We start from the raw sequence: 14,809 nt of genomic DNA, 5'->3' as shown, positions 1-14,809 counted from the left end.
AAGAGAAGCGTAGCTACTTATGGGGCCGTTCACACATCGCGTCTTTTGCATGCGCGCATATTGGGAGTGTATATTGCGCGCGCATTTCCCAGGCACATTCAGTAATAAACCACGAGTCACATGACAAGAACTGACCGATTAGCTTCATACTATGGAATATAAACATTTAGGTTGACTAATTATCTCAGACAAACACAACAGCAAAACACTGCTGTGCCTTTTTAATACTACAAATGTCAGTGGTTACAGGTATCTATTTTTTTTTTTCTTTTGTGTTAAAAAAAAGACAAACAGGATCGGAAGAAGTGAATGATGAGAGAATTGTAAGTTTTGGCCGAACTATTTAAGTCTTTTGAATATATAAAGCTGCTTTGAACAAACTATTTTTCTCAGTAAATACTAAATTACTGAAAGAGCTGCAGTTTATTTTGTATTTTTATAGGTGTAATGTATATGTTTTAAAAGTAACTGCAAAGTAAAGTAATTAGTAATCGAATTGCTTTTTACATGTAGTAATCTATGACTTTTTTAAAGTAACTCACCCAACACTGGTCAGATCTAATGGCATGGTATCAACTCCTATAATGGCCCATTTCCACTAGTGGTACGGAACGGTACGGTTCGTTTGGTACGCTTTAATAGCTGTTTCCACTGTCAAAAGGTGTACCGAACCGAACCATACTGTACCACTTTTTCGGCACCCTTTCGAAAGGGTACCAAACAGAAGAGAGGGTACCAAAAGGCGGAGCTAGACGTGCAGCTGAACACTATTGGTTTACAGAGATGCGTCAATCGCTTAATCAACCAATCCTGTGAGAAGCTGACAAACGCAAGAATGACACATTCAGAAAGAAAAGGGCAAATGCGAGAGTTAAGCGTGGAAAAAAGGAGAAGCTGGAAAAATAGGAGCACATTCTTTTTTTAGCAAACGTGAACACACCGTCTTGTTTAACTATTATCATCACCTTTTGGACTATTATGAACTTAGAAAGATGGAATGGCTCTCTAACAGAGGCTACATGTGCTGCTGAAGATTACAGACACAGATGAGAGGTCTGCCCTGACTGTGGGCTATAGTGTGGGCTATATTTCCTGTTGTTTTTTTGACCTAAATAAGCACTAAATATCTGCTGTGCGTAGTTCTTCTGTAGTTGATAACATATCGGAGACTGTAAGGGTCTGTATATGTTCATATATGTTCATTTATTTATTTCATATCCGTGACCAGGCCATATCCTGAGCTGCTGCTGCTGCGCTGATGGTCATTGGGAATGGAGAACATGAGTCTAATTCCAGCGACGCACCAGGGACAGACGAGTCTTCGCTGAGGCCATCTTCCAGCCTCCACTGCGGTGACTGAAGCTCTGTACAAGACTTTTGGCCAGCGGAGAAATTAAAATGGTCGTGCCCAACTGAGTCTGGTTCTCTCAAGGTTTTTTTTCTTCACTCCCATCAGGGGAAGTATTTTTCCCTCTCCGCTGTCGCCACTGGCTCGCATGGTTCTGGATTGGTAGAGCTACGCATCGATGAATTTGCTCCTCAGTGTTTGAACTCTCAGTAATGATTAAATCACACTGAACTGAGCTAAACTGAACTGAACTGAACTTAAACACTAAAAACTGAACTACACTGTTCCAGTTACTATGACCATTTATGTGAAGCTGCTTTGACACAATCTACATTGTAAAAGCGCTATACAAATAAAGCTGAACTGAACTGAATTTAATATAATTACAGACGTTACTGTAGGCTATTTTGTCTGTCATTGATCTGCAGTTGTAATCAATCTTGTTCATAGAAAAGTTAGTAAAATAAACATTTATACAGAAGTATTTGTGTATAAAGCATCTGTTTTGTGGGAAGTGCTTCTCAGATGATATGTAAGCCACCGTTAAAGCTTTATTGTAGACATTTCCTCGAGGGAGAATGATGCGCATGAAACTTTCTGTCATACACCACGCCCACTAAAAGGGTACCCTTGGTAGTGGAAACGCAAGCCTGATAAAGGTGACCCATACCGACCCAAACAGTACCGTACTGTACCAGTCAGTGGAAACGAGCCATAAATGTACTTCTTGGCTATGTGATACAAAAGTGGGTTGAATGTTTGTAAGAGTGTTCTGAACAGTCAGAGCAGAGATCACTGGGGAAAGTATCGTTTCTGGGAATCTTTCTGTACTGCTGTACTTTCTAATTGTGTTTGCAGAGCACGGTTATTAAAACCAGCTGACAGACACACCCAAACTATGACATACTGTATTCATGTCTGATAAACAGAGATTACAATCACTGTTGGTAAAAACAGTATGCATAAGTTCCGTAAGTTAAAGCTTTAGGATTTACTGATTGATAGACTGATTGTAGCTTTACTTGATTTTCTTTTTCCTCATTGCAGAAAAAATGATGCATGAAAAGTACAAATTGAAGTCTATCCCTGAGATGACAACAGATCCAATAATCCCTTGGCAAAAGGTCAGTAACAAGACAGGCTGCGTAACTCTGATGACACATGGACACACACACAGGCTCCTGAAATGGAAAGTAAATATACTTGTACACATGCTGTGTGTACATAGATTACGCAGTCCAGATTGGATTATGGCCAGCGATTAGATTACAGATGACTGTGGTCGTTTAGATCTATGGAACAGAAACAGGGCCTGCCGTTTGCCTGTTTACTTTCCCCATGCAGACTGATTGTGGTAATTGTGTTACACTGAAACTATGAAGTTGAATGGAGACTTATGAAGAATGGACTACTAAAGGGCTTTTGAAAGGACTCATGGAAAGAGTAGAGCATGTATCCTTTCACTCCACAAGTACCACAGGCTTTCGACAAGTGTTTATTTTCACCCTATAGACACTTCCTACAGGTCAAAGTGGACAGCTTGCAGTTAGTATAGGTGGAAAACAGGAAGCACAAGACAGCATGGGGGGGGGGGCATCCCTTCACTCTCTTTCCTTGTCTGTTCCCTTCCTGGTCTTCACTACATCACCAATGACAGACAAAAAAAGAGCTATTTTAAAATGTCTATTTTAAGAGGTTTGTTTGTTCAAACAAGAAAATTCAGTCATCATCTTAAGATGGGCATACACTGTGTTTTTGCAGTTGTGTGTGCTTGTATGGATTTTTTATCCTATCGGGACAAATTGCATTGAAATCATTATGGTTGAAAATGATTAACAATTTGGATTACATATCATGGCTTTCTTGTGAACACACATGATATCTTTGTGCAAGTAATTATATTCAGTCAAGACTTTTATTTTTGAAACAGGCAAAAGTGTTCATTTTGCTTGATGAAACTACGATTAAACCAGAGGTATCAAACGGCCCCAGAGGGCCACATCCCGGCATGCAGAGTTAAGTTCCAACCCAACACACTTACCTGTAGGTTTCAAACAAGCCTGAAGAACACAACTAATCTGATCTGGTGTGTTTAATTAGGGTTGAAGCTAAACTGTACAGTTTGACTCCTGTGGATTAAACAATCTAAACATTTTGAAGGTTTTTGGGAGAACGGTGTCATGGAATAACAGAAAACTGTCAGGTATCATTTTAGAGTGCATTTACATCGGTCTTGCTTTATTTGATTGAATTCAACTCAAGTTCATTTACCCCATTGGTTCAGAAAATTTGGGCAAGAGTGAAGGCAGCAATCACACTCTGCTGCGCACAAAACAAACAGACGGAGGTCCAGCTGAAGCAGCGCTGTGCTTCCAAACAAACTCTGGTACAGTTTGTTTAAGTTGCGAACATGATCCGATCTGGATCTGACTCATTTGCAGAAAGCCCTGTGCCTTTAAAATGATCAGGAAGCCATAGTTTGAGTTGTGCACATACTGTATGACATCTGCTGTTGATAAGATACAATCAACCACGTTCATTAATGAACCACAACTAAAAAAAAAAACAGCTCTAGGTCTGATACCATCATTACAAAGTAAATCTGTGTAATACAATTTTTTTTTTTATAAATCTGTATAATACACATTTGAAATGAAGAATGCAAAAATTGCTTTAAGTTAATGGTACCTTATGGCCTGTTTCCACTGAGTGTTACGATGCAGGTCGGTAAGCTTTTATGGCCATTTCCACTGATAAAAGGTACCAAAATGCGAACCATACCATACCACTCTTTGGGTAACCTTTCCAAAGAGTACCTAGCACAACAAAAGGGTACCAAAAGCCCAAGCCAGATGCATAGCTGAACGTTATTGGTTTACAGGATTACAGAAACGAAGAAAGCGCTATTTTTAAATACACAGCCAAGACATTACATCGTAATACTTTATACATATAATAACGAGCAATGGTCAACCCGAGCTCAATCAAACCTTGTGGTCGTCTTGATGAACAGCCACAAAGCCAAGAAGAACGAAATCTGCTATGTCCTGTCGTTGTTTAAAGGTTCAGGACACCCTGGAGAACTTTTTTTTTTTATATTAACAGATTTGTGTGTGTTGAGCATCAGTTAAGACAATGTTAGCACCTGTCAGCTTTAATTGTGGGGAAAACTGGATAATTTTGAGCTTTTGTCAGCTAATTTCAGCTTCCGGGTTTAAAATAATTTTTGGGGAGGGATCAAAATCGGCGACGTAGCGCAGTACTGCAAGTGCAATGATGACGCGTCGGTTTCTCATTATTATTCATAGCGGAGTTTACTTATCCTATGAGAAGAGCCGGCTGCTTAATTATTCATGAGAGCACGTGCTTTCCGAAGGCAGACCTGCCAGTTTCAAGCAAGCTGTGAGTGAGACACAGACCAACGGCACGTAGCCGTTCATGAAGGCTCGTATGTGTTTGTTTCCATGATCCACGGGTTTGGTTGCATGTTTTTTCCCCGCGATCCTGTCAGGGCCGATCATACAGCAAAGCTGTGTGTGTGCTGCAAGCATTTTTGTCGGGAGAGCAGCACGAGAATTAGAGAATGGCGGACGTTGACTTTTATCAGGAGTTCGTTCACATTCAGACACATAGCCGTGCTGCTGTGTTTGCCTAAATCCTCTATATTACCAGCAGGGCTAATGGTTAAAATAGACAGGTCAGGAGACCTGTTGCACTGAGTCTGCATTCAAGATCTATAATTTAGACACGGGGATCGAGGGAGAATCCTCATAGTGTTTACATGAACACACTTATCTTTATAATGATATATATTGTGGTTATGTGTATATGAAATTACGAATAACAAATGTTTCAGGGCATTAAATTACTGTTTATTTCTTTGCATTTTAACTTTGTGAACTATAAACTCATGCGTCTCACGGTTTGTGTCTCAGTTTGTGAGCTAACTGACAACAACAGTTGTTCGCTCCCCTTCTCCCCTGCTGGCCACGCCCACTCCTGCCCGATGCTCGCGGAGCTCCACGCCCATTTATCATGCATCTTTTGAAAAAATTCTTAAGTAGACTTTAACCGAAAGTGGGGGGTGTCATGGCCCTTTAACGAGCAGTTTCACCTTGTCCGGAGAGCTTGCGTGTGCTTGCTGCGTGTTTATATTTGAAATAACGAACTTCATGAGCTGAAGATAATAATGTGTGCACGATTATTAAATTGCTTCTGACATCTGATCCTTTCAGAAACAAACAAACGTGAGACTGACGCGCAAAAAAACAAAGAAGAATGATTCTTTCAGCAAGCTAAAGCATAAACAAACTGCCATGTTTAACTATTATCCTCACATTTTGGACTATTATGAACTTGGAAAGATGGATCATTGATCAGCAGTTGTAATAAAATCATGCTCATAGAAAGGTTAGTAATGAACATTTATACAAAAGTATTTATGTGTATAAAGTATCTGTTTTGTGAGAAGTGCTTCTCATATAATATGTGAACAACCATTACAGCTTTACTGTCAACATCTCCTTGAGCAAGAATGACATCGCCTGCAACATTCAAATACACCACGCTCACCAAAAGGGTACCATTGGTACTTTTTGGCAGTGGAGACACAAACCTGATAAAAGTGACCTGTAATGGCTGACTTTAGCAGAAGTGTGGTTCTGAGTCACTTGCACAAATGGCAGTGTAAAAGCAAACTGCACCAAATAAATAAATGTTTAAAGCAGCATCATGTTTAGTCCAGTCCAAAACAAGTGAACTAATAGACTTTCATGGTGTGAATACACCCTACACAAAAACTATACTGTAAATGATCTGAGATTAACAGTTTAATTATTGCAGGTACTAAATCAGTGTCTATTTGTAATACTGAACTTTGTTGATTTCACACTTGAGTAATGTATTCAAAATTAAATAAAAGACAATGTGAATATAGAGTATTTATTTAGGCAGTCCTGGCAGAGTTATAGGGCAGTGTACTTTAAAGTCTGAAAAAAGTCTCAGGATTACTGGTTGATTTCATCTGTGCAACTCTTTATTAATATTAAAGTAAAAGTCAATGCTTCATATACTATACAAAGGCATCACTCAGCACTTGTGCATCTGTTGATTTCATCTTATGTGTGTATTATTTGGTTGCATTTGAAAAACTTTTTTTCTCTCTCTTAAAAATATATATCAATTATATTTTTGTAGCTTGAATAGATACTGTCTTAATTTGACATGTAAATTACAGTACAAAAACCAAGTAATGCGCTGCCAGTAACTGTTTCGGTTATTTTACAGATTGATTTTTAGTACTAGTGGCCTTAATTCCAGTGAGTTGAATAAAACTGTTCCTGTAAAACCTCCCAGAATCTGAGAACATCAGAGGAAACAAATACAAATGAAGGTCTGTTATGTGTTTGCCAAATGTGAACTGGTGCATTTAAACGCTCTCCAGAGGCTTAGTGCTTAGTTTCATCTCCATGACAGTACTAAACAAATGGAGGGAAACAAAAGCCATGCAGTGAAATGTCATAACGAAGTCAATGTCCTCTTCATAGAATAGTGCAATCATCATTGTCAATTGTTCAGACGAAATGTCCTCTTAGTCCGTGTACAGTCATTTTTCTCTAGCAGACCTTAATGTCATTAAGCATGAATGATATTTCTGTGTCGTGATGGACCACAGCAATTACTGAATCCTCAAAGACCTCTTTCATATGATATTCGATGTTAAGAAGACAGAGATGTTTGTGATAAATTATAGTTTCCAAGGAAAATGCACAAAGTGTATAGCAGATTTATTTACCACAAGGCAAAGCCAAGATTTAATCTAATGTAATTCTTATGGGAGTATCTACAGATTTTAGAGGAATCAATAATAATAATAATAATAATGAATTAATAAAACGAGAATACACTTTTGGTAATAAGTAATATTAAGTCTATGAAACAAGTCTCCCATGATATCAAAAGCTCAATTTTTTATAAAAAAATACAGTAAAAGTAGTATTATTGTGAACTCCATTTATAATATTGTAACACAATTTGAAATGCAATTTATTTATGTGATTTAAAGCGGAATTAGCACATTTACTTCAGTTAATATTTTCACATGAGCCCTCAGAAGCAGGCTTATATTCTGCTTTAATGGACAATGATCATCACGTTCACAAGTTGTGCAGCATAATATTTCTGGAGACCAATTTTTGGATGAATCTAAAGTTAAAAGGAACAGCATTTTTTTTAAGAATTTGAATTATAAAATGTCTCCTTGTCACTTTTGCACAACATAATGTGTCCTTAAAGAAAGGTATAAATGTAAAATGCATCCCTTATTGATCCCAAACCTTAGAATGTGTCGAAAAAATAAATAAATAAATAAAACATAGGGCTGGGCGATTAATCAAAACGTAATCGAAATTGACATTCAAAACCTATAATCGGTCTTATGTATGGATCTAATCGATGATCGAATTTTTCCAAGTCGATTTTTTTTAGTACTTTCCTTACCGCGTGTGAAGTGTGGTGACCCAGCTCTGCTAAGCCTTTTAAAGGCTATAATTTATACTTCTGCTGCCACACCAGATCTCTGATCAAGTAGGATGATTGACCCATTCTTGACTCTTACTTTGCACTATATTGACACTAAACGGAAGCTGTGCCAGAAATGCCGACATATTTTCTATTAGATTAACATTATTATTTACATTAAAATATTTGTTTACAGGAGACGCAAGAAATGCATTTATATTTATTGTTTACAGACTATATAAGAGTTATTTAATTAGAAAAGATAATGCTTATTTTCTACTTTTAATATGAAAAACATTGAAAATTATTCATAAAAAAAAATATTTTCACTTTTTATAAGAAAAAAAAAGTTACTTCATTTTAGGCAATGTGTTTTAATTTCTGTTGTTCAACAGTGATGTTCAATAAATAATTATAGATTATTTTATTTAAATATTTTAAAATCAGGTAATGTACCCTTCATTCAAAAATCTCTCACATATGAGCATGTTTACTGTGCAAAACTTGTCTGAACTATGAGGGCAAAAAAAAAAAGCAAAATAATGGTTCATTATTCGTAATCAAGTTAAAATGTTCAATTAATTGAGCATTTGATAGGCCAAATCGCCCAGCCCTATTAAAACAGTTTTCCCCCCCTAAAAAAACGTACATCGCAAGCATTTCATATTATACAAGATGTGTAATCTGCAAAATGATTACATAAGCGAACATGCAAGGATCAGCAAATGTGCAGATAGTTTACAGAGCTTTTGGAGATTTTGTGTGAGCCTGCTGACACTCATCAGACTGACTTGGAATAAACTAAATGTCTTCTACTTTAATTTATCAGCACTTAAACTATGGAGACATCTGACTACTGCACTATTGCCTGTAGAATGAACTGAATTAGTCACTGAGTGGTTTCATTTCAAACTGAAAACACTTGCAGGGAGGTTCTGCCAAAACAAATCAATGAGCATTTCAGAGTGCTAAAAGGAGTTCACAGCGAGAGGAGAAACATCCTGAAACAGAGCCTGAATAAGAGACATAAGAACCATTCTGTTACACAGGGAATAGGGGAAATTCTTCATGTGAACTGTTGAGGACAGATGTGCCTTTCTGTGATTAATTCTCCAGGAGATTAAGCTGATCAGTGAATGATCTTGGTCAAACAGAACTGCTTTGTCCTGAGCAATCGGAGACACTTATGCACATCAGTGCAAAACAGTCAAGTGTTTGTTAAAATTGCATAAGTAGAAGCTAAAGGCTCATATTGGATAATCTAAAACTAAATCTGTTATGAACACGATATGTGTTGTTGATTCTGGGAGGTTTGGTTTGATTTATATTGACTTTGGTTGCATTGCTCTGTTAGTGAGGATCAATTGAATAAGTGCCGACATCTGAAAATTGGTGAACTGTGTCCACTTTTAAGTGCTGTCTGACTGAACACAACCTAAATAAAATACATCTAAACAAACCAAAAACACGAAGCCATTAGGTGTGCCTATAAAAAAAGAGAATAGCACGCTCAAGTATAACTGTACACGACATCAAATGAGAATTAATGTAAATTGAAGTACAATATAGACATCAGAAATGTGTCTGGGTGTGCAATAGAGGAATTTCTGGAGTTGTTTGGATTTCTTTATACATTCATTAAGTTATTTTTATCTGATAATAAATTGTATCAAATGCAAGCACATACAACAAGCTTGCTAAAATGATTTTCATATTATTTTAAATTCAGTTCTTTTAAACTTTATTTCAAAGAATTCTAAAAATGCATCACGTTTTTTTCAAATAAATGAAGAAATATTAAGCAGCACACATGTTTTTAACATTGATGATAAAGTTTCTTTAAAAACTTTGCATTAGAAGAATAAATAATTTTTAAAAATATATTTTAACTTGAAACATTTCATATTTTCTGTCATACGTTATGATTTATTTACCAATTAAATGCAGCCTTTTTGTAATTAAGTTTTTATTTCCTAAAAGAAAAATATGAAATTTTTACCATTAGATTGAAAAATACTTTTAAGAACTATTATCCCCCATGTATCCCCCCACCCTTTTATATGCACACCAGGAAACACAGAATAACTGTAGTTTCCAAGCTTTTAGATAAATTACATTACATTTGACATTACTTGTATCAGATGAGGGTTAAGTGTCCAAGATTTCTTTGACGTCGTCTATATAGATTTTTCCAAACAGTCAGAATGTCCAGTTTAGCATGGTTGATCCGGGCTGATGACAGTTCCAGATACAGTATTTCCAATAGTGAATGCAACCAGTGCTTAACAGAAACATCATGAGGGGGTTTCCACCTCTCTACCTGTATTTTCTTTGTAGCAGTTGAAGCAGCTAGCCAAAATTTGTGGGCCTTTGCATTTAAGGTAAATTGAGAGTTATCATTCACTAATAGCAATACAGGATCTTTAGGGAAATTAATTTTTGTAACTTTAAATAAAATGTCCAGCACAGAATCCCAAAGTTTTTGCACCTCTGAACATATGTAAATAGCCATCTGGACACTGTGGTTCACAGAACTTACAATAAGGATGTGGAAATAAGCCTATAATATGCCGTGTACTTGTAGTAAATATGCCCTGAATAGTTTTGAAGTGAATAAACTGGCGATTAGGGTTTGTGGAGGCATGGAATGTATTAGTTACCCAATTGATTTGAGGTTGGCAGAGACAGATCGGATGTCCATAGTCTTTCTTTTAAAAAAGTATAAATATTAATACTTGAAAGACAGCAATAGAGTTAGGAGACCGTTGCTTTTCTTGGAGCATTATATATCCATTTCACAGTCGGATGGGTATGAAGATCCATACCCCACAGTGTCTTATGAAACTTTAGTGCTGACCTTATTTTAAAATATATGAATTAAATGCAGCCTTGATAAAAAAAAAAATATTTAATAAAATCTATATTTTTATGTACAGTATTGCAACAATAATTACTTTAGCTTGATTATGCATGTACAACATCATTATATGACTGCAAGCTTGTGCTCAAGGCTGTTGATAACACACTCAGCAATGTTTGACAATCTCTTGCACAGACCACTCGTTTCACTTTTTAAGACCTCAATGTATCATAAATAGCCATGTGCTTATATTTTAAAGTGGCAGCAGTCAAAGACTGGCATGAATAACCATGGACCACCATTTCAGCTTAAAATCTTCTTTTTATTCTACTTTAATTGATTAGAATCTGACTGAATTAATAGCTAATTGTCCTTTATTTGTGTGAACTGTCCCTTTAAATCACGAACATGCAGGTTTAGTGAAGTTTGATTTTGCTGCATTTCAGAAAATCTCAGAAAAAAAGGAAGTATGTGATTCCAAAGAGACACTCAAGAGCTTATGATATTACATAACAATATTTATACGGCCTTATACGCGGATATAGGAATGTTAGCTGACCAGGCACTTCTCAAAGCTAGACGGCTTACATGAAATCAGCCAGAACAACCACTGGGGATTTAGGTTGTGTTACAGACCTGTCAACTCATCTGCGCTCACATGGAAACACTTGAGCAACACATTCTTTGAGACAAAGAGGGAAGAATACATGAATTGACCCCAAAAACGTAAACTCTGTCACCACTTATTCACACTCTTTGAGTTAAATTCATATTCTGTTGAAGAGGTAATTTTGAAGAACGGTCAGATAATGGATAAAACGTACTATAGAAGTGAATAAGGACCAACAATCCTCAAAATATAACCTTGTGTGAAAGCACCAATAAACAAAAACATTAGCACGGTCCACTTTAATCAGTAAGTTATTAACAAACATTACATAATGCTTAATCAGTAGTTCAAGGGCATTTGAATATGCATGCAAATATATTAAAGTTTGACATGCGTGTCAATGTTATAATGCTAAACAAATTACCTAGTAGAATAATTATGTAGCAACTAAAGTTATAAAGTGTTACATTCACATCAATTTTATATTATCCGATTGATAATAATGGGTTATTGTGTTTAGCATCCATAAAAATAAATATCCCTTACTTTTCTCCTGCAGTTTGTTGAGCTCCACCAATAAACCCGTATTTGTCGGGCTGGACCTCCGTGTTGGCGAAGCCGTTGAGCTCAGAGTCTGAGCCCCGAGAGGAGCTCTCCTGCTCGGCCAGACCGTCCGCTGTGCCGCGCTGACTTTTACCGTCCTTCCAGTGCACTCCATTGCCCGCATGAAGCTTAGCCATGCTGAATATCAGCTCCAAAACTCGCTTGCTTGTGGCTCAAAAAAAAAAAAATAAAGTGTCTTTCTGACAAAAACAGAATGGATTTCCTCCTGTCAACCTCCTTAAACTATCAACACACTGAGATTTGAGCCCCACACGCTCCAGTAAAACTACCGATACGCCATATCTGATTATAAAAAGCATAAACACTTACAGTCAGGTGAAACATGGGTTTCTTTGACCCTGACAGGCCATTGTAGATGTTTACTTACTACATTTATATATGACAGTTTACACGTACATAAAACCATATTATAAATAGATGAAGCGTAGCTTAACCAAATTACGTAAATAACATCCTTCTCACACTTTCTACTGTTTTTTGAAGGTTAATATAGATAAAACTCGTCTGAATGCAAGTTAATATTTGTCGTCAGTCAAATTCGCACAACCCACAAATGCAGTAACGTTAGTTAGTTAAGAGCTAACAAGCTAACTCGACGTAAAAAGAGCTTTTTAAATCTCCGCACAAATTAACAAAACTCAGACTCACTGTGCTGTAAAGTCAGCGTTTGTGCAATGTTTCTGACGCCATCGCTTTAATCTTATTTCATATAATCTGTGTTTATGAACCTTTGAATGTGACTGAGTGAGTGGTTCGTGCTAAAGTCGCAGCCTCTGGAGCTTTGAGGAGGCGTGGCGGAATATGCGCAGTAAAGCGCGTGTCTACAGTGCAGCAATATTTACAAATGCATTTATTTATTTATTTATTTGTTTATTTATTTATTTACAAAAGTTTATTTAAGTTATCAATCGTTGATTCTACTGACCCAAAACATGATTATATTAGTACGAGGGACCAAACTGAGGGGAAAAACTAAATTTAAGATATTTAAATTTCAATTTTGTATACTAAATCTGTTCTAATTGTACTGAATGTATTTACACATTTATTTGCACATATTTAAATTATAGAGGAAGAAGCCTTCAAATACAATAAATAAATAAATACATTTATTCATTCATTCATTTTTTTTCGGCTTAGTTCAGTTATTAATCTGGGGTCGCCACAGCAGAATGAACCGCCAACTCATCCAGCATATGTTTTACGCAGCGGATGCCCTTCCAGCTGCAACCTATCACTGGGAAATAAATACACAAATATATAAATAAATGAGTAAATAAATCCATAAATTCCTGCATAAATAAAACAATATATGAATAAATATGCAAATAAACAAATGTATATAAAATTCACAAATTCCTGCCTAAATAAATATATGAATAATTAATAGTGTGGGCAGCTAAATTATTAAATAAATTACACGAATATTGGGGCCCTTTCAAATGTTTATTCATTCTTGAACATAGTTTCATGTTTACTTTTCCTCAGCTCCAGGGGCCTGGGGGGGATACGTCCCCCTTGCTTTTAGAGAACGACCATTAAGAAAACAGGTGATTAAGAATGTAATCTTTGTCCCCTCACTTTTAAAATGACCACTACGCCCCTGCTCAGCTCAACATGCTAATGAGAGGGTGTCTGTCAATCATCATGCAAATGTTTTCTGAGATCAACCAATGATGGCATAAAGACCACCCTTAGATGATTGACAGACAGCCTCTCATTGGCATAAGGTAAATTATTTGTGTAATTTATTTAATTATTTAACTGCCTGTAGGTATAATTATTTATGTGCTTATTTATACAGGACTTTGTGAATTTTTATATACATTTATTTATTTATTTGCACATTTATTTATCTATTGTTTAAATTATGCACAAATTTATACATTTATTTACTAATTAATTTAATTATTTTGAGTATTTGTGGATTTATTTATTATTTTTTCAGGTTTTGTCCTCCATAGTAAACTGGTTTAAGCTGCTTATTTATTGTATTTTAATCAAATTTCAGGTATTTTATTTGCTTGGATTAACTTTAATTTTTATATTTTATCATTTTAATCGTATTTATGTATTAATTATTTTAGAATTATTAGATGTGTTGATCTTTATAAAATGTGATGTACTTGTTTTACATCTTTATATGATTTTACACATAACTGCAGCAACCACAATAAACTATTGCTTTGAATATATATATATATATATATATATATATATATATATATATATATATATATATATATATATATATATATATATATATATATATATATATATATATATATATATATATATATATATATACATACACACACACACACACACACACTTACACATAATTATTATCATTATGGTTGTGGTTGTTACTTTTACCTTTGGATTCTATCTAGATATTCAAACCATTTTATCTTTGCTAAATATACTGTCAAAAACCAAACATCAATGGAAAGACTATTTATTCAGCTTTTAGATTATGCATAAATTGCATATTTTATTAATTATTTGAATTATTCAGAATTTTCCAGTTACTTGCCATATTTTTAAATGGTTAACTATCTCATCTATACTGACCATTGCCTTTCATCATGACAAAGCAGTGATTATACAGTGCTGTCCTCACATGCTGATCTCATGATTCTCATAAAGAACTTGAAAAAAGCCATGCTGAATGTGCTTACATACTCAGTTTACATGCATGACCACACATTCATAATTCAAATGTATCTGCAATATGTTAATATAGATATTTTTAGATTTTGTTAATGGACAACAACTAAAACATATGCACAGCATAACAGTAAAAGTACAGTTAATATATAAACTTTAAATGAACAATACAAATAAT

The 14,809-nt window shown here is 35.4% G+C and overlaps 3 protein-coding genes across 8 annotated transcripts in view; 1 reads left to right on the top strand and 2 right to left on the bottom strand.

The window, feature by feature from the left end:
* The window catches only part of tbc1d10ab (TBC1 domain family, member 10Ab), a 39,365-nt gene extending 26,621 nt beyond the window's left edge, over positions 1 to 12,744 (bottom strand). The window contains exons 1-2 of one of the 2 annotated variants that reach the window (XM_087270139.1): positions 12,610 to 12,744; positions 11,884 to 12,140 (exon numbers count right to left, since the gene is read on the bottom strand). In XM_087270139.1, coding sequence (XP_087126265.1) covers positions 11,884 to 12,077 — 194 coding nt within the window. In that variant the 5' untranslated portion in view covers positions 12,078 to 12,140; positions 12,610 to 12,744. Of the gene's footprint in view, positions 1 to 11,883 lie in introns of both variants that reach the window. The other variant, XM_087270138.1, reaches the window with a different exon arrangement.
* The window catches only part of tctn1 (tectonic family member 1), an 845,382-nt gene that overhangs the window by 711,475 nt on the left and 119,098 nt on the right, over positions 1 to 14,809 (top strand). The window lies entirely within an intron of this gene.
* The window catches only part of LOC103911722 (uncharacterized), a 146,818-nt gene that overhangs the window by 106,164 nt on the left and 25,845 nt on the right, over positions 1 to 14,809 (bottom strand). The gene's annotated exons all lie outside the window — the stretch shown is intronic.

Source organism: Danio rerio, chromosome 10, assembly GCF_052040795.2.
Source record: "Danio rerio strain M-AB ecotype USA chromosome 10, GRCz13ab, whole genome shotgun sequence".
Taxonomy (NCBI): Eukaryota; Metazoa; Chordata; class Actinopteri; order Cypriniformes; family Danionidae; genus Danio; species Danio rerio.
The sequence above is the reverse complement of the archived record's forward strand: the minus strand, read 5'-3'. Positions and strand labels throughout refer to the sequence as shown.